Raw genomic sequence first — 25,826 nt, forward strand, 5'->3', positions numbered from 1 at the left:
TTAGATAACATTGAGGATGGGATCTTGGTTTTTAGTTTGCTTGTTTTTACTAAGATTCATACTTAGTTACATAGAGAATTTCAGCATTTGATGTAACCTCTTCTAGTATTTTTCCTTTACAGGGTACTCAGAAAATATGCCTCTCTTACAGTCCCACAAAAACATTATCAGTGAAATCTATTTTAAGGTAAATATTCACAATGAATTATCATTAAATGTATTTGTCTGTGCCCTGTTTTCCTTTTCTGTCATTCAGAAGCTTTATTTCTGTTCATGTTTTCTTTTCCATTATGGCTGTAGAAAACAGTGAAACAAAGAATACAATTCTTAAGGAAAGCACATATATGAAGGTGCCTTCAGTCCAGGTGCTATAGAATGCCAAGTAATAGCCTTGTGAAACCTCTATGGCAATGGAGAAATACAACTCTGAGCACCTTTTGGGGGGGTGGGGCAGAGTGTGTGCGTGGAAATATCTTTAACTTAGAAATTTGGCACTAACTGAAACTAACTAATTGGTGCTTGAGAGGAAGTGATCTTGGGCTTGCTTGTGGACAGACCAGCTGAAGCCTCACAAAGTTGAGTGGAGAGATCTGAGTAGAATGTGGCTGAGGGGGTAAAGGCAACCAAGAAAGAAACAAAGATTCCTAAACAGATTGAAGTCCTTAGCTGATTCTCTCCTTCTCTGCTTTTTCATGTGGGATATTGTGGATTCTCTTCTGCACTGTTTCCCAGACTTTTGAAAGCTGACCCCCCTCCCCTTTCAGGAAAAGAAATCAAATGCGCTCCCCACCCACTCACCACGTGTTGTTAAAGGTCTTACTCATCTTACCACTTCCCCGTCCTCCATCTAGTCTTTTGTCCTCCCATCCATGAAGTGCAATAGTTAACAGTGTTAACATTTAGAATATCCTTGGTATATGATTTCAGAGTGGTAGCTGTGTTAGTCTGTATCAGCAAAAACAATGAGGAGTCCTTGTGGCACCTTAGAGACTAACAAATTTATTTGGGCATAAGCTTTCGTGGCCTAAAACCCACTTCATCAGATGCATGGAGTGAAAAATACAGTAAGCAGAATATATATTATAGCACATGAAAAGATTGGAGTTGCTTTACCAAGTGAGGGGTCAGTGCTAACAAGGCCAATTCAATTAAGGTGGAAGTAGCCTATTCTCAACAGTTAACAAGAAGGGATAAATGTCAAGGGAGAGAAAATTTCTTTTTGTAGTGACCCATCCACTCCCAGTCTTTTTTCAGGCCTAAGTTGATGGTGTCCAGTTTGCAGATTAATTCCAATTCTGCAGCTTCTCATTTGAGTTTGTTTTTGAAGTTTTTTTGTTGAAGAATTCTTCAATTCCCACTTCGTGAAATCCTGAACTGTTGGGTAAAACAAGACTAGGAGAGAGAGAGTGGATAAAATTACATATAGTCAGAGCTGTAGATAAGATTATTTTTGTCTGTTTAATAAGTCATATTTTGTATTTTTCTGCATCTACAAAAGTTTTATCATGTTTTCTTCTGTATACAGTTAACTATTTTTCTATTTTCCTGGGTCGCTTGTGCATATTTAGGTTGTAGTTTTATGTCAAGCTTAATAATACACCCGTTTGTTTTGATTTTCATTTCCCTTGTGGTACTTTTTAGTAAGCATAGGAAAAGTTTACAAAACAAAATTCACTATTGTGTCGTATGAAAAAGATAACTATGATGTTCCTTAGCCCAGAGCTTTATTTGCAAACAAAGTAAGGTTTAACTTGCTGGCAATGCAATATCTCACTCATTTCTTTCTCTAAATTCCCATGCAGTAGTCAGTGTCACAGGGCAAAGAGATCATTAGAATGCAAACATAGATGATAAAATGGCTATTCAGTTAATTCTTTATGTGCAGGTGTGTATCACTAAATGGCTAATATTGAAAAATATCCTCACTCTCTTACAAAATCTATTATTTTAATTGCATTTCAGTGCCATGAATCTTGACAAATTTGAAAAAAGCCCTAGGGAAATTCTTCACCCTGAGATACAAAAGGTAAGGAAGAGATTGGTTTCTTCCCTCTTGTGTTGTAGAACACACTATTTATAGAAATAAATTTTACTAGTTGTTGCTCAGTTGCAGTGGCAGGACATGATAGTGCAGATTACAGTTCTGTGACATTGCCAAAAAACATGGCTTGAAGTGTATTGAAGTGTCACTTGAAAAGGAAAACAACTTTGATTTTTAAAGGAGTGGAAATAAGATGGTTAGATCTTTGTTTGTCAGAGTGCTAACCAGTCTCTCTTTTTTTTTTTTTTTTTTTTTTTTAAACAGGATTTACTGGTTCTTGAAGAGCAAGAGGTAAGTGTAAACTGATCACTTTGAACTCACAAAACCCATTCAGCGAATATTAGCTTTGCATTTAGAATAAGTTCCCCTTTATTTGTAATAACTGAGAAACCAGTCATTTCTTGTAACAAGGACTGTAATGTGAGGCACTGTAGAGCATGCAAAGCTGAAGATTGTCTGTCTGTAAGTTCCATTTTGAATACATTTAAGTACATAAATAGAATTTCATCATATGACCCAAAGATAAATTAGTGCAGAAAAATATAAATGTGGTATTTGTGTAACACAAGGATATAGGCTATATATTTCCATAAGTAGAACTTGTATACAAATCCTTAGTGGAAAAATTATAAGAAAAGTACATTTGTTGACCTTTCCTGATTAACACATTATATCCCTGTTTTTATTTCTCAGGGCTGCGTAAATTTTAAGTTTGGAATTCTTTATGCCAAAGATGGTCAACTTACAGACGATGAAATGTTCAGCAATGGTAAGTCAGCTTTTCATTTGATAATTAAACACTTTTGGCTGCCCGAACGGAAAAACAACAGGACTGCATATTGACCCTGTATATTGACTATGAGAAAGAGAGATGGCTATTAGTGCTATGCTAATGATGGGTTTTTTCTGTGTGCAGGACTTGCAGACTTAATCCAGTATCTGGGTCTGAGCTGGCCTTTGTGTTAAATGTAAAAATAATGCAATATTTTACTTTATGCGTAAAAGGATTAAGAAGTCAGCTTCTCACAGTTGCTGTTTTGACACCGGTGTGATGTTGCAAATGCACTTTGAGTAGCTCTGTATATTCCCATTTATGAAATATTGTGCCACCTTTTGGTAGAACCCTTTTTTCTAGCAGTGTAGCTAGGGGGCTCCTGTGGCCCCACCCCTTTTCTCAGCATACCCCACATACTGAGTGTGAGGCTACAGAGGTGGCAAAGTGCCTTCCCACGTCCATTCTGCCTAACCGCATGCCTGGGTGGATGTGAAACGCTCTGATGTCCTCAGAGGCAGAGTCTTCTCTTCTAAGAATTAGTTTAGCATTTTCATATCACAAAATGTCAAAATCATCTAAAGTATTTCTGATTCGTGATGGCTAGGGACCATTTCCAGTACAAGGTGCTCCCATTTAGCTTTTCCTTGGCACCCAGAGTATATACAAAATGTCTTTCTGCTGTAGTGTCTCATTTAAGGAATGAGGATATTTTCATTTACCTTTTCTTGGATAATTAGCTGCTAAAGGCAACTGTGCATGAGGACCCGATGAGCCACATAGCCCCCAGAACCAAACTTCTCTCAGACCTAGGATTCTTTCTGTCCTGCTCAAAGGATTCCCTTTAAAGGGGCCATATTAAACTCTGTAGAAGGGAGAGTTTTTCTGCCAGACCACAGGTTTCTAAGAATTAGACAGAGTTAATTAAATATTTGAAGTTGTCCTATACAGAGGGGCAAGGTTTCTTATGAGTTTTATGGCAGTCACTATCTATGGATTCTGCACAGCCGACAATGAGACCCATTCAGTATTGGATGTCCTGGGTCCCCAGCCCACATCGGGCAGGCTTTCAATTATGATCATCATGCCTCACCACCTTATAGTATGTCCAGACTGGTGGTCAAACAGGGCACACCTGAATTACTTGACAGTTTGAGGGCTCTGGTCATCCCAGGAGAGAGCATTGCACATCAGCATACTGGAACTGGGTTTTGACTCTCAAATCATTCCTCTGTTCTGCAAGGGAAGGCTGTGGACTTAATGACAAACAATACATTGGTAATGTATTATATTGACAAATGGGAGAACTTATTCCACCCCTTTGTATGTGGAGGTGACAAAGTTATGGGATTGTGTATCTGCCGTGACATTCATCCCATGGCACTACATCTGGCAGTTGAGAACAATGTAGTTGCAGATCACCTGAACAGAGATTGCTGTCAGATGCACCAGTGGTCCTTAAAGGATAAGCTAGTTCAGACTGTATTTTCGAGGTGGGGTCAGCCAGTTGTGGACTTGCTCATGACACGACCCAACAGGAAATGCCACTGTTTCTGTTCCAAATTGGGCCAGGACAGTCAGTCTCTGTTAGATGCTTTCCTTCTGCACTGCGGGGAAGAGTGTGATGTTTGCCTTTCCCTTGATACAGAAGGCAATAAGGAAGATACATCAGGACAGGGCATGGGTGATACTCGTTGCCACGTCAACAGTGGTTTGCTTATCTCATTCATGCATCTTCCTCTGTCCCAGGAGGAGGATCTTTTATCTGCACCTGCAGTCCCTGTACCTGATGGCTTGAGTGACTGGGATATGACTCTGTCTATTCTTGAGCAGTTATGATGGTCATCTGTGCAGGGCATACTAGTTAGTTTTAAAAAACAGTCCAGTAGAAACTACCACCATCTGAAGTGGTCCAGATTTCAGGGATGGATTCATGGGAAGTCTGATTCCCCTACAGTCTTCCATCCCTTGTGTTCTGGAATACTTAATGTATTTTAAAAAATCAAGTGTTGTCTAATTCATTGTTAAAAGTTCATTTGGCAGCCATTTTCATGGATCACGTGTTGGTTGGTGGCAGATCACTGTTCATATTTCCAATAAAGAAGCTCATGGAAAGTTTATAAAACTTGTATCCTCCTGTGAGAGATCCTGCCCCTTTTGGGGACCATAATTTGGTTTTGACTACGTAGATAAAACCTCCATTTAAGCCTTTGGCAGAGTGTTCATTTTATTATTTGCCTTTCAAAACTCTCTTCATTATTTCCATTACATCAGCCAGGGGAGTAAGTGAGGTGACTGGAGTCAAGGCTGATTCACCTTTTTACTTCCTTTAATAGAGACAAGGTAATTCTTATACCTGATCCTTGGTTTTTGCTTAAGGTAGTGGGTATTTTCCCCCCTTAAATTACATTCTAATAAAGGGGAATCTGTCCTCCACCAACTGGATGCCCAAAGGGCTCTTGCATATTATTTGGACGGAACTAAGAGTTTTTGTAAAATGTCTAGACTGTTTGTTATGTATGTCAAGAATAATATAGGGCATATGGTTTCTTCTCAGACTATTTCCTGGTGTATTAAACAGTCTGTTCAATCTGACCACATTACACTAGAGCTGTGGCTGCTTCTTTCGCTTGTTTGAGGCAGGTGAGGTCTACAAAGCTACAACCCAGATTTCGGTTCACACCTTCACCAAGCATTATACTCTGAATTTGGTTTCTAGAGTCGATACTGGGTTTGGCAAGAGATGCTTCAGTGTTTATTCAATTAAGACTATGTTCCCACCTCCATGTTAGTCTCAGTACTCTTTATCAATCTATCCCATAAGTGGGAATATGCAAAGCCACTGAAAGACGAAATGAAGGTTATTTACCTTTAACTGGAGTTCTTCGAGATGTCTGTGCATATTCACATTTCTCCCCCTTCTTCCCCTCTCTGTCAGAATCCTGGTTGTGATGTCTCTGGCTTTGTGGAGGAAGCAACTGGGAGGGTCCTCTACCCCAATTATAGCCTCAACTTCAGTATGTTAGGTATGCTGAGAAGAGGGGCAGCGGTGCAGAAGTGCTGTAGCTACACTGCTAGAAGGGTAGGTTCAAAGGGTTCTAATGCAAGGCACCACAGAGTGGTACAATATTCCATAAATAGGAGTATGCAAGGACATCTCCAAGAACTCCAGTTTTCTTTACAATAATTCTAAAGATATTTGAAAAATACCTTTTGGGCAACTGGAAAGAGGCTGTATCCATTGTTGGGGTTTCTTCCCCCAGAGTTTGAGATTGTTGTATACCCAAAAGAATGCTTGTAGACGTGCCAGACTCACCCCTGCGGCGCCTCCTGCTGGTGACTTCTGGGAATTAGCTCGATTCAGCTCTGGAGCGCCCTCTGCAGGCTGGTGATCCATCTGTCCTCTGGCCCCCATGTTCCTCCCTGGACCCGGTGCCCTTTTACCTGGGGTGCTGCTCCCTAGCAGTAATCCCCTCAGTCCTAGGGTCTCCCCTCCCCAGGGAACCCCCCACCCACTATTCCCACCTTGCCTCAGTATAAGTCTACTGCCAGTCATCATCTAGCCCCACACCCTGGGGCAGACTGCAGTATCAGCCTACTCATCACTGGCAAGGAGGGTTTGGACCTGCTGCCTTGGCCTACCCCTGGGCTGCCCTCTGCAACCTCTAGTACCCGTTGGCCTTCTGCTAGGCCGCAGCCTGGGTCTTTCCAGGCTAGAGCTCCCCAGCCTGTCCCCAGCCCTGCTTCACTCAGGTACTCTGCTCAGGTCCCTGCAGCCAAGCCCCTCTCTCTCTACAAACAGAGAGAGACTTCTTGGGCCTCTGGCTCACAGCTTCTTATAGGGGCCAGCTGGGCCTGTTTGAGGCATGGCCCCAGCTGCAGCCACTTCCCCCAGTCAGACCAGACGAAAAGCTGCTTTCTCCAGCCACAGCCCGCTCCCAGGGCTGTTTTTATCCCTTCAGGGCAGGAGCAGGGGTCCACCCTGCTACAATGCTTTTGATTTCTTACACATTAAATATAATTTCTTTAAATAGTTGTGTTTGTGTGAATTTTTATTTTCACCTGGCTAACAATAATAAAAAAACCCAGACTTTTGGGTTTTGACTTTTTTCTTGATGAGGGCTTTGTATACCTTAAAATTACACTTGAAAAAAATTGAGTTTTGTATGATTAAAGCTCTAGACAGCTTCTGGTGTGTTGGTGCTGTTTTCAGGTATTGTTTAATATATTTGAAATAAAAACATCCTTTTTTTTTTTTTAAGGGATTGGAGGAAGTACCACTTATTTCTCATTTTATTTTCCCTTTCTTGAGCCTTGCATCATGATGACTGTCCCTGTGCCATCAGAATTAGCAAGAGGTCACTGTTTACTAAACACATGGTGATCCCTTTTTCTACCTGTTCCTCAAGGTTGACAGTGCTATTTTCAGAGAGCTCCCAGACTTGGGTGATACAAGGCAAATTGAACTCAATTGTGAAATTCTGGTTCCCCACATGGTGGTATGTTTTTTTTACTGTTGAGCCAGTGGGTCAGCTCACACTTTCCTGTTTCATGTATTAAATTTCTAATATACCCATGCAGACATTTAGAGAATTAATATAGAAAAGGGACACACATGAAGAAGCAGTTCTTGCCTGAATATAAGCTGGGGAGTAGGCCCTGTGTTCTGTATTGTGGTTAATGTGCAGTTGCATCTGCCATACCGATGAACTGTTTCATGCCTAACAGTGCTTTCCTCCACTTGTAGAAACTGGAAGTGACAGCTTTCAAAGATTATTGAATCTTTTGGGTGACACAATTACACTGAAGGGTTGGACAGGCTACAGAGGAGGCCTGGACACTAAAAGTAAGATTTCAGCTAAAATAACTGGTGATAGGTCCATTGTGAATGTGCTTGTTAGTGTGCATGCATATGTACAGAATGTAAGCACACTCATGTATTGTTTACATAACAGAAAGTAATAGTTCAGTCTGAGAAGAGACCTACTCAGATACTGTTTCCTAAATATATTATTAGACACATTTTGCCATTTTTCATCAAATAATAATGTTAATATTTATTGGTAAATCTTGATCTCCCCACTATATAGTGTATATAGTTGAAGGGGGATCAGGGATTAGCCCCTTTCCTCCACCCTGGTGCGGGCCCATGCCCAAGGCACTGGGATTCAAACCGTGCTTGGCTTGCCAGAAGCCAGTGCCAGTAGGGGATCCCCACGACTCCTGCCTCAAGTGCCTAGGGGAATCCCACCTTCCTGACAGGTGCCGCATTTGCAAGTCATTTAAACCAAGGATGAAGAAGGAGCAGGACTTTTGATTGAAAGAGCTCCTCATGGAGTCAGCACTTAGTCCTGCAACACCGGTACTGAGCGCCCAACAGACTGCCTCGGAAAGGAGCGCCCCTTCGGCACCAGATCACTCCGGTACCAAGAAGGAGTCCCGGCACCGACCTCTGCCGGCACCGACCTCTGCCGGCACTGCTCCCTTTCCCCAACTGGGAAACGACATAGTGCTCTGACTCCAGCCTCGCAGAAGAGGCTCTCGTCTAAGACGGTTCGTCGGGCACCGTCATCCGCTGCGGCACCGTCGACGCCAGCACCGCAAATTGCAGCTCCACCTAGCGTGGCACCACAAAGGCCATTGAGTCCAGTGCCAGACAGCTCCCCGGCTCCTGCTGTGGTTGAGCTTGCTCTCCCTTCTACGCCTGAGACCTTCTCTGCGGCAAGGGAGCTCATTGCTATGATGGAGCCGATACATCCTCAACCCCTGGTACCGCCGGTGCGGGTTGTTCAATCCATCAGCAAGCTGGTCCTGGTAAGGCCTCCTTCCGTCGGTCCACCAGAGGGACGTCATTCCAGATCACGGTCTCGCAGACGCTCTCGATCACGTCGTTCCCGCTCCCGGCGCCGCTCGCAGTCCCGACACCGCTCTCCATCGCGGTACCGGTCGCACTCGCTGTGACATTCAACATCTCGTTCACCGGACAGATACTCCTGGTACTGATCCAGCTCTTGGCACCGATCTCGGTACCGTGTATCCCACAGTCACTCCAGACGAAGAGACTCGAGATCCCGGTCGACCTCCCAGCACTGGTACGGTAGAAGGTCCCGGTCTCGCTCGCGGTACTGCGATAGCTCCCGGTACCGCTCTCCGGTACTGCCCCGGGATCAAGCGTCAAGAATAGTGGCACCCTCGCAGGGTCTCTCGGCACCACCGTGCCCTTCAAGACACACATCGGTATCGTCTCAGGCTGGTAGTGCATCCTACCATAAGGAGCGTGACTCTGACATCCCCAGGCAATATCCGGAGAGACAAAGCCACGAACAAGGGCCTCATCACTGGTCCTTCTGGACACCATGGGCATACCACCAGGCCCAGGGTGCCCCATCAGTGGCTCAACGGTCGGCCCTGTCAGAACACTGGGTACCAGAGGCGACAGTGAGCCGCCCTCCCCCAAGGGAACAGACGAGGCTCCAATTCCATCTGCAGTCACTGAGGTTCCACCTGATGCAGATGACGCCCCTCAAGTACATGACCCACCTCAGGACCCGTTGGTCCCGGGCCTTTCCTCCTCCTCCTCACCTGATGAGGCGGTAGCAGGAACATCCTCCTCAGGACCTCCACCAGTCGATCTCGGGGCCCATCAAGACCTCTTGAGGCGGGTGGCTCAGAATATGAACTTGCAGATGGAGGAGGTCACTGAAATAGAGGATGCGGTCGTGGACATCTTATTGGCTGATTCACCTACTAGAGTGGCTCTCCCGTTCATCCGCACTATACAAGCTAATGCGGACACCATTTGGCAATCCCCAGCTTCAATTCCACCTACAGCTAGGGGAGTAGAGAGGAAATATATGGACCCCTCAAAGGGGTATTAATACCTCTACACTCACCCACCACCGTGCTCTCTAGTTGTCCAATCGGTGAACGAACGGGAGTGTCATGGCCAGCAAGCATCAGCTCCTAAGGCGAAGGAGGCTTGACGCATGGACCTCCTAGGCCGCAAAATATACTGGTTGGGTGGCAAACCAACAAGCCCTCCTAAGTTGATATAACTTTAATACGTGGGTGTCTGTGGGGAAGTTTATGGAGCTTCTTCCCCAGGAGCCCGGTCCAGAGTTTACGGCCCTACTTGAAGAAGGTAAAAAGGTAGCAAAAACCTCCCTCCAGGCCTCTCTGGATGCGGCGGACTCGGCTGCCAGAGCTCTGGCATCCGGAGTGACGATGAGGTGTATCTCCTGGCTTCAGGCCTTCCCCTTGAATTGCAGCAGACCATTCAGGATTTACCCTTCAAGGGCCAGGGCCTTTTCTCAGACAAAACCGACCCCAGGTTGCAAAGTCTGAAGGACAATCATGTCATAATGCGCTCGCTGGGTATGCATGCGCCAGTAACCCAACGAAGCTCCTTCCGGCCCCAGCCACACCGCCCTTACAACCAGACTAGGCCACGTCAGGACGCTACCAGAAGGCGTGGCAGGGGGAATCGGCGGAGGCAGTCTGGCCCTCAAGGAACCCAAAGTCAAGTGCCTCCTAAACCACCAACGGGGCCGAAGCAAAACTTTTGATGGGACACCCGAGGACGGCCCACCAGTTACTCTACCGGATCCTTTTCCCTCCTTTTTCTACCGCCTCTCCCATTTCCTCCCTGCCTGATCCCAGCTAACCTCAGATTATTGGGTCCTCCGCACGGTGGAAGCAGGATACCACCTCCAGTTTGTTTCAAACCCCCCCTCCCACCCTTCCTACCCGTCCCTCTTCAGGGACCCCTCTCACGAGCAATTCCTCTTACAAGAGGTCCAGGCACTCCTGAAACTGGGAGCCATAGAGGAGGTGCCAAAAGACATGAGGGGCAAGGGGTTCTATTCCCACTACTCTTTAATACCCAAGGCAAAGGGAGGTCTACGACTGATCCTAGACCTGTGAGAACTCAACAAATTCATGATAAAACTGAAGTTCCGCATGGTATCCCTGGGGATCCATCATCCCATCTCTGGATCCAGGGGACTGGTATGCCGCCCTCGATATGAAGGACACGTATTTCCACATCGCCATTTATCCACCACACAGATGGTACCTCCATTTTGTGGTCAACCACCAACACTTTCAGTTCACAGTACTTCCCTTTGGCCTTTCTACAGCTCCAAGGGTCTTCACCAAATGTATGGCTGTAGTAGCCGCCTCCCTCCAGTGTCATCAAGTATACTTCTACCCGTATCTCGACGATTGGCTCATTCGAGGGACTTCCCAGTCACAAGTATCCCAGCACCTGTGCATCATCAGAGACTTCTTCAGGAGCCTAGGCCTCATTATCAACACAGAAAAGTCTACTCTGACACCCGTGCAGAGAATAGACTTCATCGAAGCTGTTCTGGACTCCAATCTGGCCAGAGCCTGCTTCCCCCAGTTGCATTTTCAAACAATAGCTTCAATAATTCGAAGTCTTCAATCCTTTCCAACAACATCGGTGCGCACCTGTCTCAGCCTAGTAGGTCACATGGCCACCTGCACCTTCGTAACCAAGTACGCGAGGCTACGTCTTCGTCCCTTCCAAACCTGGCTTACTTCGATATACTATCCACACAGAGACAGTGTGGATTCGGTGCTCACTATCCCCAGGAAGGTTCTCGACTCCCTCACTTGGTGGTTAGACCCCTCTCTGGTCTGCGCAGGGATGCCATTCCACCCACCGCAACCCTCGGTGGCCCTAACCACAGACACGTCATCTCTGGGTTGGGGTGCCCACCTCGGGAGCCTTCACACTCAAGGCCTCTGGTTGCCCCAAGAGCTGGCCTTGCACATCAACGTGAGGGAGCTGAGAGCAGTCCATCTAGCATGCCAGGTGTTTCGGGACCATCTACGAGGCCGTTGTGTTGTCCGTGAACACTGATACACAACAGCCATGATTTACATAAACAAGCAGGGCGGAGCACGCTCCTCCCTCCTTTGTCAAGAAGCCATCCGCCTCTGGGACTTTTGCATAGCCCACTCTATCAATTTGGTAGCGTCTTTTCTCCCAGGAGTCCAGAACACTCTGGCAGATCACCCCAGCAGGTCCTTCCTGTCTCACGAGTGGTCGATTCGTCCAGACGTTATCCATTCTGTTTTCCAGAGGTGGGGGTTTCCCCACATAGACCTCTTTGCCTCCCGAGAGAACAGGAGATGCCAGGTGTTCTGCTCCTTCCAAGGACGCTCCCCGGGCTCCCTCTCAGACGCATTCCTGACCCCGTGAAAGAGGCACCTACTTTATGCCTTCCCACCATTTCCGCTCGTCCACAGAGTCCTACTCAAGCTTCGCAGGGACAGAGCCCACCTGATCCTCATTGCTCCAGCGTGGCTGAGGCAACATTGGTACACCCTGTTGTTTGACCTCTCAGTGGCAGACCCGATCCCCCTGCCACTCTGGCCGGACCTCATAACACAGGACTTTGGCAGGCTTCACCATCCGGACCTTCAATCCCTTCATCTCACAGCATGGCTGCTGTGTGGTTGAGTCAGTCTGAGTTACGTTGCTCTGCCTTGGTACAACAGGTGCTCTTGGGCAGTAGGAAGCTTTCCACTATGATGACATATCTCACCAAGTGGAAGCATTTCTCCTACTGGTGCGCTCAGAGTAACTTAGTCCCCGGACAGGTATCTGTCCCTACTGTCCTGGATTACCTATGGTCCCTGAAAGAGCAGGGCCTGGTGGTCTCTTCTGTAAAGGTGCATCTGGCAGCTATTTCCGCCTTCCACCTGGGGGAAAGTGGCCGTTCAGTCCTCTCTCACCCCATAGATTCCAGGTTCCTTAAGGGATTGAAACAGTTGTACCCTCAAGTCAGACGCCCGACCCCTACCTGGGATCTAAACCTGGTGCTAGCCAAGCTTATGGGTGCCCCTTTTGAGCCTCTGGCCACCTGCTCGCTGCTGTACCTCTCCTGGAAGACAGCCTTCCTCGTCGCTATCACCTCTGCAAGACGAGTATCGGAGCTTCGGGTTTTGACAGCAGATCCCCCGTATACGGTATTCCACAAGGACAAGGTACAGCTGCGACCGCACCCCTCTTTCCTCCCTAAGGTGGTGTCTGCTTTTCATGTCAATCAAGACATCTTTCTTCCAGTCTTTTTCCCGAAGCCGCAGTCATTGCGTCGGGAACAACAACTACATACCTTGGATGTCCGCAGGGCTCTCACCTTTTATATCGAGAGAACCAAACCCTTCCGCCGTTCACCTCAGCTCTTTGTAGTGGTGGCAGACCGGATGAAAGGCATGCTGGTCTCTTCCCAACGAATTTCATCTTGGGTGACATCCTGCATCCGAACATGCTATGAATTGGCTCACATTCCAGCTAGCCATCTCACCACCCATTCTACTCGGGTGCAAGTCTCATCTGCTGCTTTCCTGGCCCATGTCCCCATCCAGGAAATATGTCGCACTGCTACCTGGTCATCGATTCACACCTTTGCCTCACATTACGCATTGGTTCAGCAATCCAAAGATGATGCAGCCTTTGGCTCAGCAGTTTTGCATTCTGCAACGTCTCACTCCGACCCCACCAGCTAGGTAAGCCTTGGGAATCACCTAATTGGAATCGATATGAGCAAGCACTCGAAGAAGAAAAGATGGTTACTCACCTTTGTAACTGTTGTTCTTCGAGATGTGTTGCTCATATCCATTCCAAACCCACCCTCCTTCCCCACTGTCGGAGTTGCCGACAAGAAGGAACTGGAGGACCTTTGGGTCGGCAGGGGTACATATCTGGCGCTATAGCGACGCCACTCCAGGGGGCGACCCAGCTGACCCACCGAGTGTTGCTAGGGTAAAAATCTTCCGACGAGCGTGCACACGGCTCGCGCATACCTAATTGGAATGGATATGAGGAACACATCTCGAAGAACAACAGTTACAAATGTGAGTAACCGTCTTATCAGGCACTTTGCCCTCCAATTTTGGCATAGCTTCCCTACCATCCCACTCTGTTCCCTGACAGAGCCTAAAATTTGGAGGATTTCCATGATGCAGCCTCAGTCCTATTTATTCCTCACAAATTCACATTGTCCAGTCCTGTTTATTCCTCACAAATTCACATTTTCTGTTTTCTTAGACTGCATCTTTCCTGTCATGAATTGGCCACATATTCTGTATCATGGTGTTAGCTACGGGTGGTTAAATAGCATAACAGCATCACATACTGTAAAGAAAAGTCACATTCAGCTCCTTTTTCTCTTCGAGACAAAAATTAGACTTGTCAGGCCCAAGTCTCTGCAGGATAGAACCCCTTCGAATTCATGATGTTCTAAAATAAAACTAAACTGGATACATGTCTTCCAGTGGCACTCTGCAGGGGGGGTTCATTATTTAGTTGAAGGCCATGATTGAGAATGTAGATATGCACTGGCTGTCAGCGCCACACACAGGAGTATATTTTACTGAATTTATGAATTTCTTGAATGGAGATTCTACTGATGTGTTGGTGGCTGCATTTGTCTGTGTTCATGATGCATTTTCAGTGAGTTGCTGAATACATATCTCCTTTCAGGGTAAATCCACTGGGCCTACTAGCAGAAACATTGTATATACTTTAAATTATGCAGGATGTCAAGATTTTATAATCTTTTATAATCTATTAACTTTTACCTGTTTAAAGGCAAGTAAGAAGTATGGATCTGAAAAGGAGGGGCCCTGAGACTGTCCTGTGACTGGAAATGAAGTTTCCTTTTCTCCTTAGAAATGTAATATTGCATAATCCCACTGAGAGTGGTTTTCTTCCTTTGCAGATGATACAACAGGAATATATTCCATCTACACAGTGTATCAAGGGCATGAGATTATGTTCCATGTTTCAACCATGTTACCATATTCTAAAGAGAACAAGCAGCAAGTATGTGGTTTTCATAATGATTTTTCTGAGTAAACAACCGCATGCTTAAAAGAAAAGGTATTTTAGTTTGTCAGTGAAACTTGTTTTTTGAAATGTAAGACTCAAATCTCTCAATGCTTTTGACATTCAAAATTGTGCCTGATATATAAAATTGTATATCTTTATTGCCAATACACTTCATCGCTTTACCTATCTCTTTATTAGTCTTGGAAGGATTACATTTTTATTGATAAAAATGATAAACGTCAATTTCACTGTACACACACAAACTGAAAAAATATTTCCATCGATAATAATCAAAATTTATAGATAAGCGAGGTAAGAAAAATACTGCTTGAAAACTTATTAGACTTTGATTACTGGACATTTACTTCATATTTTGGCATATGATGATGATAAATTTATGTTGTAATGGTCATAAAGCTTTAATTTTTTGAATCTCAACATTTGTCATTAAATGATAATTGTCTGAACTCTCCATAATTTGCCACAACTGTGAAAATTTAAATAGATAAAAATAAAAAAGTTTAAAAATAAATATCAATATTATCCATTGAAATTTAAATAAATTAATTCTGCTGAGTCTATTCATAGTATAAGAACAAACACACAATGACATTGAAAAGTAACTCATTTAAAACTGTATAAAACACAATATGCACATAATGTATGAGTCCCACTGCCAGAATATGTCACTGAGTCCAAGAGCTTTGTAAGGTTGAAATTTAAACATTTATCTGGATAGTGAGAATATGCATACTTAAGGCTAGATTTTGTCACAGATATTTTTTAGTAAAAGTCAGGAACAGGTCATGGGCAATAAACAAAAATTCACAGAAGACCATGCTCTGTCCCTGACTTTCGCTAGAAATATCCCTGACAAAATGGGGAGGGAGGCAGGTTCAGCACCCACTGCTGCTGGGATACCAGGGTCCCCCACCGCTGCATTGAGTGGGAGCGCTGGGGACACCCCTGCATGGTGGCTGAGCAACTCAAGGGGGTTTCCCGCCACCTGCAGCAAGTGGAAGCTACAGGGTCCCCCACCGACTGTGGGGGCTGGATGGCTATGGGGTTTCCTTGCTCCCTGCCGCAGCTGGGCAGCTCTGGGGAGTCCCCCCACCATGGCTGGGAGCTGCAGGGTCCCCCCTACCAAGGCAGGAGCTGTGGGAGCTCCAGCCCTGAGGCAGAAAATGTCTCAGAGGTCTCTGGAAGTCACAGATTCTGTGACTTCTGTGACATAACGGTAGCCTTAATCACTGATAAAGATATTGAACATTGGGCCAAAGACAGATCCCTATGGGACATCACTGGAAACACCCCCACTTGATGATGATATCCCATTTATAATTATTGTTTGTGATCTATTAATCAGTTGGTAATTCATTTAGCATGAGCTACACTAGTTTAGAATAGTGCTTTTTTTTTTTTAATCAGAATGCCATGTGGGACTAAATCAAATGCCTAAATCTAAGTGTATTTTGTCAACAAATATCTTTATGAACCAAACTTTTAATCTGATTTAAAAAAAACAAAAAACAGTTTTGTATTTTGAGACCTATTTCTCCCCAGAAATATTGCTTGGCATTAGTTATGTTACTATCTTTTAATTCTTTACTTGATTGCATCCTATGTCACCTTTTTCATGATTTTGCCTGGGTTTTAAGTCAGCCTAACTGACTTATTGTTTCCCAGGTCCATTCCATTTACTCTTTGTAAATAATGGCTCAACATTTGGGTTTTTTCCAGTCCACTGGAACATCTGTAGGGGTCCAAAATTTGTTTATAAGTCAGCATTAATGGTTCAGAGAGATCACCAGCCAATTCTTTTAATACTCTTGGGTTCAAGTTAAACTGTTCTGCATATTTAAAAGTATTTAACATTAATTTCTGCTATTTAGCATCCTCCCCAGTTACTGATGGAAGAGAAAGTATGTAATTATCACTTTAAGGTGTAAATGCATCATTCTGTCTTTTCCCAAATATATAACAGAAATACGTATTGAATACTTCTGCATTTACTTCATTAGAAGTGATAATTTTACCATTCTTGCCATTTCATTTGTTTTTAATATATTTAAAGAATTCCTTCTTCTTGTCCCCAACCCTACTGGCCATACATTTTTCACTCATACCTTTAGCTTCCCTTATCAATTGTCTACATTTCCTAACTGCTGATTTGTATTTATGTGATCAGCTTCTCCATTTTTCAATTTTTTAATAATTATTTTTATTGCTGCTTTCACCTTTCCTCATAACAAGGATGGCATTTTTAACCAAGTTAGCCTCCTTTTGTGACTGTGAAATTCTGGTATTTATGGACATCTATTAAAATATTCTTAAATAGTTCCTAATTATCATTTACATTTTTATTTTTAAATATTTTCTTCCACTCAGTTTTGCTCATGATTGTTTTCAGCTTTGGAAAATTGGCCTTTTCAATGTATATGTATTACCAGAGACAACTGTATACTGTTGTGCACAGCAATTTAAATTCTTCTTCAATGGATTTCTCATGTGTATTCCACAGTAGCTGTGCGTGCTCACCATGTGCACTGGTGCCGGAAGTTTTTCCCCTAGCAGTATCCGCACGGTGAGAGCGCCCCCCCCCGGTCCCTGGAATGGTGGCTGCCTAGCGCGGTATAAAGGGAGCTGCGCACTCCCCCCACTGTCAGTTCCTTCTTGCTGCCAGTGAAGGTGCGTCAGAACTGCTCAGCTCCAGCCTTGCTGCAGCTTGTCCCCAGAACTGTTCGCTCAGTAGTACTTGTAGATAGTTTAGTTTTCAGTGAAGTTTAGTTAGTTAGTGAGCCCGGGCCGGGGCATGCCCCGTGCCCGGGGATTTAAGTTGTGCGGCTCCTGTAGGCATTCTGTGCCAAGGAGTGACCTGCACACAGACTGTCTGTGCTGCTTGGGAGAAACACATATCAGTGAAAGGTGTAAGATCTGCAAGTCGTTCAAGCCCCGGGCTAAAAGAGAAAGGGACATTAGACTCTGGGCCATTCTGATGGAGTTGGTGCTGGTCCCGACCCCAGCACGCCGCTCCTATGCAGTACCCAGCACCACAGCATCAGTGCGTGGAGACCCTTCGGTACCCTCGACTAGTCGGCACCGCTCCCCTTCCATGGGGCATGCCAAGAGGGCCAGAAAACTCCCCCTTTGTAACGGCACCGAGAGAAGTCTGGGACAGAGACTAGACCCACGTCGGGTAGTCCTCGGTCCCCATTGAGCCCTAGGCCTCTGACTCATGCGGAGCAGAGTAGCCTGGCCCCTTCGGAGTAGGCCTCTCTGGGTATCTGGATGCCATCTACTCCCGAAGCCCTCCAGGTGGCTAAGGATGTCATGTCCATGCTGGTGCCAGGAGCACCGCTGATGTTGGCCTCACGCTCCAGAAGCAAGCTGCCTCTGGGATCGCTGAAGTCACCACTGACCCGTTACTGGTCTCAGTTGAGGGAACATTCCAGACACCACTAACCACCCAGCGACCGTTCAGGGCTCAGTCGATGTGGATCGCCCTCCATGCTGGCCAGACTGTCTGGATGGGTGCCATCTAATTGGGACTCCTGGCACTGCTTGTCTTCACAGAGCAAGCTCAGACAGGATTGTGGTAGACATCGCCAACGATCCTCACCTTGAAGGCGTACCACAGTCGGTGGCGGCATGACCATTGACGCCACTCCCACTTGGAATCCTGCTCAAAGTCTCCGCCAAGGCACTGTAGCTCCAGGCGTCGATCGCTGGCTCCTCACCGTCATGGGTCCATCCTTCGAGATCGCTCGCGGAGCAGCTACTGCCGTCGGTGCTATTCTCTCGCCTTGAGGTCGTGGTCCCATGGTCGACATAGATCCCGGCACCGCCATCACTCCCAGTCTGGAGGCAGCAGCGTGTTGTACAGCAGCCCATCCTCCGCTCACAGTCACCCATCTACAGACCAGGCTAGCCAGCCTGATTGGCCAGCCCAACTGATGCCTCAGCAAGTGCAATGGCACCATGCGTCGTGGCCAGCCCAGTGGTACCAGTGGGCATTGTCGCCTCCGGCGCAGCCCCTGGTTGGGGCTCGCTCGGTAGCCAGAGAGTCGGAAGCACCATCGGCCTCCATCCCTAGAATGCCAAGAAATGAGTCAATGGGCTCTGCTTCCTCAGTGCCGTGGCTGGAGTCTGACCAGGTGGTGCATCTTCCAGTGCTGGCCAACACCCAAAGCACCTCACCGGCATCCTCGACCCGTCTGGAGGAGCTGATTGCGGCCCTGCCCCCCTCCATCCAGCAGGAGGACTACTGGGCTCATCAAGACTTAATAAAAAGGGTGGCAGCGAGCCTCCATCTCCAGGCTGAGGAAATGGAAGAGCCCGCAGGCTCCCTGTTCAATGTGCTGTCCCCCTCGGCACCGAACAGGGTGGCCTTGCCGTTCCATGAAGGGGTGGTGAAAATTTCAAATGCCCTGTGGCAAACACCAGCTTTGTTGGCTCCCATCTCTAAGAAGGCGGAGCACAAGTACTTCATACCCACTAAGGGGTATGAGTATTTGTATACCCACCCGGCGCCCAACTCCCTGGTGGTCACGTCAGTCAACCACAGGGAGCAACAGGGGCAGCCAGCCTCGACCCCAAAGAACAAAGACTCTCAGAGGCTGGATGCTTTCGGGAGAAAAATGTATTCGTTGTCAAGCTTCCAGCTGAGAGTAGCAAAGCATCAGGCTCTCTTGGGTCGCTATGAGTTTACTCTCTGGGGATCTCTCCCCAAGTTCGAGGATTCCCTCTGGGAGCACGATAGAAAGGAGTTTAAGGCGCTCGTGGGGGAAGGGGCATCCACCACAAGGGCGTCTCTGCAGGCCACTTTGGATGCAGTGGACACGGCCGCACGGTCCATGGCCTCGGCGGTGTCCATGAGATGGGAATCCTGGCTTCTGCTCTCTGGGTTATCCGTGAAGTGCAGTTGTCAATGCAGGACCTCCCTTTAGATGGGAAGGCGCTGTTTGTGGAGGAAATGGACACAAGGCTGCATGGCATGAAAGACTCCCAGACAACCCTCCAGACCCTGGGCCTCTATGTCTCTGCTCCAGAAAACCCAAGTTCAAGTCACAGCAGGCTCCTGCCTAGGCCGCTCTCCCAAAATACAAGGCCACCCATAAGAAGCAATGGGACAATAAGAAACGTCCACAAAGACAATACCAGCCTGCCCCACAGCCTGGGTCCTCTAAGGGCAAACAGGTGGGTAAAAGGCGATTTTGATGGGAGGCTTGGGGGTACCCCGCCAGTTTTCAGCAGGGATCCACCCCCAGTAAAGCTTCCTTTTTCCCATTGATTGTATGCGTTCCTCCTGGAATGGTTGCAGCTCACCTTGGACCGTTGGGTCCTCCACACCATCTCCTGAGTTACACCCTCCGGTTTACCTCCTCTCCGCTCAACCACGTCCCGTCCCCATCCCTCTTGGGGGATCCATTTCATGAGGTTCTGCTCGAGCAGGGGTCGGGAGGCTCCTGGAACTAGGAGTGATAGAGGCGGTGGGCAAGGGGTATTACTCCAGTATTTCCTTAAGATACGGTGGGCGGGCCACATAGCACGGTTCACAGACCATAGGTGGACCGCAATCATTACTGAGTGGTGCCCATGAGAACAGAAAAGACCACCTGGTCAGCCTCCAAGAAGATGGGAAGATGACAGTGTAAAACGTTTTGGATGAACGTGGACAAGAAAGGCAAGAATGCGAGAAGAATGGCAGATGTGTTGTGATCGGCACAGTCTTAACGACAGCTGAAGACCGATCCATCGAGCTGATTTCCTTATACCGAAGGCCAGAGCGGGGCTCAGACTCATACTGGACCTGCGAGGTCTGAACCAGTACTTGGTAAAACTCAAGTTTCGCATGGTTTCTCTGGCCTCCATCATCCCCTCCCTGGATCCCAGGGTTTGGTACATGGCCCTCGATCTACAGGACACGTACTTCCATATCCACATATTCAAGGGGCACATATGCTTCCTCCATTTTGTGGTGGGACAGAATCACTACCAATTCACGTTCTCCCGTATGGTCAGTCCACTGCCCCCAGGATCTTTACAAAGTGCATGTTAGTAGTAGTGTCCTACCTCAGGCGCCAGGGTGTCCAGATATTCCCCTATCTGGAAAACTGGCTGGTCAAGGGCACCTTCCAGTCACAGGTGAGGGATCATGTGGCACTCCTCCTGTCCACATACACCGCCCTGGGCCTGTTGGTAAACACCAAGTCCACACTAGTCCTGGTCCAACGCATGGAGTTTGTCGGGGCGCTCCTGGATGCAAGGTCAGCCAGGGCCTCTCTCCCCCGACAGGTTCGAGACCCTGAAAGGGCTCATCGACTTGATCATAAGGTTCCTGGTGATGATGGCAAGGTCCTGCCTACAGCTGCTAGGTCACATGTCGGTGTGCATGTATGTGGTCTGCCATGCCAGGCTCAGGATGAGGCCTCAACAACTCTGGCTAGCCTTGCAGTTCTCCCAAGCCATGAACCGGTTGGACAAGGTTCTCACCGTAGCGAACTCGATGACTGCCTCCCTATGATGGTGGTCCACACCGAGCAACATGCTCTGAGGGGTCCCATTCAGGGACAGGGCCCCATCCTTGGAACTGGTGTCCGATGTATTGGACCTGGGCTGGGGAGCCCATGTGGGGAGTTTTCAGACCCAAGGCCTGTGGTCTCTGTAAGACCTGACCCTTCACGTAAACGTCAAGGAACTCAGGGTGGTGCGGCTGGCGTGTATGGCCTTCCGCTCGCACCTGAAGGGCAAGGTAGCAGGGTTCTCATGGACAACAGGGCCTCAATGTTGTATATCAACAGGGAAGGCGGGGCCCAATCCTCTGCCCTCTGCCACAAAGCCCTCGGCCTGTGGGACTTCTGTATAGCCCACAACATCCACCTAAAAGCTTTTCACCTACCGGGCGCCCGGAACATGAGGGCGGATCGCTTGAGCAGGGATTTTTCCTCTCAGCATGAGTGGTCTCTACACCCGGAGTGGCCCTCCAGCTTTTCTGGAAGTGAGCAACTTTCCAGGTGGACGTATTTGTGGCCCGACAGAACAGACTATGCCCCCGGTTCTGCTCCGGGGGGGCCTGGGGAGGGGCGCTGTCTCCGATGCCTTTATCCTGCCCTGGTCAGGCCAACTCCTATAGGCCTTCCCCCCGTTCCCGCTGATCAGCAGGGTCCTAGAGAAAATAAAGACGGACAAGGCCAGGGTCCTTCTCATTGCCCCAGCATGGTCCAGGCAGCACTGGTACGGTACCTGCTTGGGCCTGGTGGTGGCTCCGCTGTAGCCATTGCCGCTCTGCCCGGACCTGCGCTCTCAGGACCGGGGCCATCTCCTCCACCCCAACCTGGCAGCTCTTCACCTCATGGCCTGGCTGCTCAGTGACTAGGTGGCGAGGAGAGGACATGCTCAGCTCTGGTTCAGCGCATCGTCCTTGAGAGTAGATGGCCCTCCGCTCATCGCTCTTACATGGCGAAGTGATCTTGTTTTGCTAGGTGGGTGATAGACCAAAAGAAGGTGTAATTGGCCTCTTGGACAGAACCAGCATCTGCAAATCTTGTTTCCTGAAGTGCTGCAATGTCAACATTGAGTTTATACAGCTCACAGTCTATCAAAGCTGACTTCCATATGCTGCTTGTGTATTGTAGGTCATCATTGTCTGTCAATCCTGGACATATGGTCTGATATTCCAGCTGCCAACCTGGAAAGTTCTTGGTTTCTTATTTTTGCCAGATGCAAGGCTTCCATGTGCCATTTAACTTTTGGTCTAGCCCCATGCACCCCATGAGGTGGACTGACTGTGGTGGGTCAGCACTTAACTGTCCAGGGGCTACCCGGCTTTGTGGCAGGCGGTGGCTGACCAATGGAACACAGTGATTCCTCTCACCATCGAAGATGACCCAGGGCACCCTCCTCTACGCCAATCAAATGAGAGCTTATAACCCGTAACTGCCGCCTTCTGCGTTGTGTCCATGTTGCCAGCAAGGATGGAGTGTCCTCTCCATGTGATTTGGCTTCAATAGCCTGGGCAGTTGATATGGAGGAACTGCTTTGCCCATGTGTCAGCGTCTCCCTCTTGACTTCACTGGTTTGGACCAAAGAAAGGATGGGAGTCAATACATTTGGAACCAGCTATGCTGCAGGAGTTGCCAAAGCAGAGGAGATCTTCCCTCTGCCTCCCTTCTGAGGCTTCACTCCTAGACTGATTATCAGCCACAGCTGAAGGAGCCAATTTGTCTTGTGTGGATGTCATTGGCACAAACACTGAGTGAATTTGCTCATCCACCTTTTGATGGCGTTTCCTCCATCAAGGGTTCCACTACCCTCCTCAGGCGCTCATCAGTCCAAAGCCATTGGTGCTTCCTGAGGTTTCTGGATTAATTAACTGCTGCCCAGCACTCAGCGTTGACCAGTACAGGTTGTACCGCTTATGGTCATAGCGGTAGAAGGTTTTCAGTTCTGACCTGATCATGCCTAATAGGTTTAGGAATACCACAGAAAATATATACTAGAATTCTAAAGGGGTTTTCTTCATAATGATTACATGAGAATATAAAAACATTCCATCCTCCATATGTGGCAGATTTTCTAAGCTACTTCCCATTGTGTAGGAGTCAGAGTACCAGTGCTGTGGAATGTGAATTAGAGAACCAGTTTTCATTTTAGTTGGTTTAGAACTATGAGAAGCTGAATGCAAATGGAGATGGAACACAATTTGTGTAAACGCTGCTGCTCTAGAAATACAAAAAAAGTTCTGAGTGAATCCTTTAGCCTCAATAGATCACGTTTTCACTGTTTTAATATAGTCTCACTACCAGCTGTACCAATAGCTTTCCACTCTGCTTTGCATATAGGTAGAATTGAAATTTTTCATGGAGAAGGCTAATGCATACTGTTTCATCCAAAAGAGAGCTCAGTGCTGCATGGCTAGCATCTAATTTTTGAAGGGTAGTTCCCTTGATATCATTTCTTACTTGCTTACTTTGACTTCAGTGGGCATTTTGCCTGAGAAAGGAGCACAGGATGCTTGATTTATCAAACTTAAACCTCTGAAATACTTTCTCATTTGAACTCTTTGTATGTCTTATTAGAAGAGTAAATGTGCCTTTTCTCCTCATACCGTTTTTTTCAATATATTTGATGAAAATATATGAAAATAGTGGGATTTATACAGGCAGGTTTCTCAGTCTTTTCATTCTTCTTGAACTGAGAGAAGTTTTAAATTCCGCCATGCCACCTCAGCCTCGGAATGTTATTATTTATTTAAGTATTTTTTAGTGGATTTAGACATGGGTAAAGTGTTTCTGTAATAACTATTCTTAACAGGGAGCATTTATATTTTTCTGTATTGCCTTATACCGTGTTTAATTGTTTTTATTTTGCCACAGTTAGCTAGGGTTTTGGGTCTTTCTTTGATTTTGCAAATTGTGATGAAAAGGGACAATTAACAACAACATGTTAAATAATTTTAAAAACAATTATTGCATAGTTATATAACCTGTAGAAAACAGAGACCTGAGGTTACAAATAATGTGTTTTTAAATATATAAGCAGTCAAGTGCATTGACAATTCTAGTTATTACATGCACACATTTTTAGGGCACTGCCTGCTGTGGTATGAGGGCACAATTTAGATGGTTTACATTTTGGTCTTTTAACATTTCCATACAACAAGAGCAAGGGTTAAATATATACAGACATTTAGAGAACCTTGTTTCCAGTCTTCCATGTATTTCTCAGCTATCACTTAGATGCTTGATATTTTTAGATTCTTTTATAAGTGTAGAGTAGATTTCACGCTTTTATTACCATCTACTGTAAAGGTTTCAATGTATGCTGTTTCATTTTAATTCCAAAAAATGTGTGACACAAGTGTAGCTTTTTAAAAAAAAAAAAAAAAGTACTCCTGAATGTTTGTTTTGAATTGAATTTTATTCACTGCCTTGAAGAGTTACTTAATGCCCAGTAGACTAATGCCAGAAGCAAATACATGTATATGTATCTATTTCAATTTATAATGGCATAAAAACCACACCCCTCTGGTATTCTGGGCACCTTTTGATGTTCTTTAAATAACAACATACTAAAAACTAAGCTAATACATTTCCAGTAAAACTCCACCCTCAACACAACCTAGTAGATGGTACTTACCCACCAGAACTCTGTCTCACAATGTAAAGAGTCAGCGTCACCCAGGCCCAACCTGTTCATCCACCAACCTTTGTTTTGTTCAAGTGAGGGGATTCCTACTTGAGCACCTCAGATAACCACAACTGTGGCAGTATGGTCATGGGAAAACAGCAGTCAAGTAGGCTGTACTTAAGTGATTTATGGTTTCATAAATGAGAACAGGTATCTTAAATTCCACCCAAGAACTAATAAGAATCAGCAGAGATCACAGAATAAGATTGAGCACTTATTGATGGCAGACATAATAGGCCATCTATGTAGGAGCAGCAGCCCAGTAAAGACAATAGAATCATGATATCCTAGAAGATTCAGAAATATATATACTGAAGAGTAATAATTTTATCAGAAATATATTAGAAAACCTAGAAGCCCCTGCTATCTGGAATTCTTGGGGAATTTTAAAAGTTTTATTAAAATGTCATATTACTGTTGTTGTACCCAGGCAGAAAGGGACTGGATAACTTTTTAATGGATCTCTCACTTACAGAGCTTAGTCACAAGGGACCAGGCTTTAAAGCAGGGATTGGCAACCTTTGGCATACGGTTCACCAGAGTAAGCACCCTGGCGGGCTGGGCCTGTTTGTTTACCTGCGGTGTCCACAGGTTCCCACTGGCTGTGGTTCACCGTCCCAGGCCAATGGGGGCTGCGGGAAGCAGTGTGGGCCAAGAGATGTGCTGGCTGCCGCTTCCTGCCGCCCCCATTGACCTGGAGTGGCGAACTGCTGCCAGTGGGAGCCACAATCAGCCAAACCTGCGGACGCGACAGGTAAATAAACTGACCCGGCCCGCCAGGGTGCTTATCCTGGCAAACCACATGCCAAAGGTTGCCGATCCCTGCCTTAAACCAAGCAGAGCAATATAATTAATCTCTGAAAAAGCAGACAAAACATTTCCCTTTGATCAAATTTCAGTATCTCATTTGTCTTAGTCTGAAGTTCCAAAGCCACTTCTAAAGTTTGGTTTAATGGTTCTCA

The 25,826-nt window shown here is 46.4% G+C and overlaps 1 protein-coding gene across 2 annotated transcripts in view; it reads left to right on the plus strand.

The window, feature by feature from the left end:
* The window catches only part of GARNL3 (GTPase activating Rap/RanGAP domain like 3), a 159,677-nt gene that overhangs the window by 52,764 nt on the left and 81,087 nt on the right, over positions 1-25,826 (plus strand). For both annotated transcript variants that reach the window (XM_030535650.1, XM_030535651.1), the window contains 6 exons: positions 123-187; positions 1,963-2,026; positions 2,306-2,332; positions 2,735-2,810; positions 7,561-7,659; positions 14,567-14,670. In XM_030535650.1, coding sequence (XP_030391510.1) covers positions 123-187; positions 1,963-2,026; positions 2,306-2,332; positions 2,735-2,810; positions 7,561-7,659; positions 14,567-14,670 — 435 coding nt within the window. The remainder of the gene's footprint in view (positions 1-122; positions 188-1,962; positions 2,027-2,305; positions 2,333-2,734; positions 2,811-7,560; positions 7,660-14,566; positions 14,671-25,826) is intronic.

Source organism: Gopherus evgoodei, chromosome 16 (assembly GCF_007399415.2).
Source record: "Gopherus evgoodei ecotype Sinaloan lineage chromosome 16, rGopEvg1_v1.p, whole genome shotgun sequence".
NCBI lineage: Eukaryota > Metazoa > Chordata > Testudines > Testudinidae > Gopherus > Gopherus evgoodei.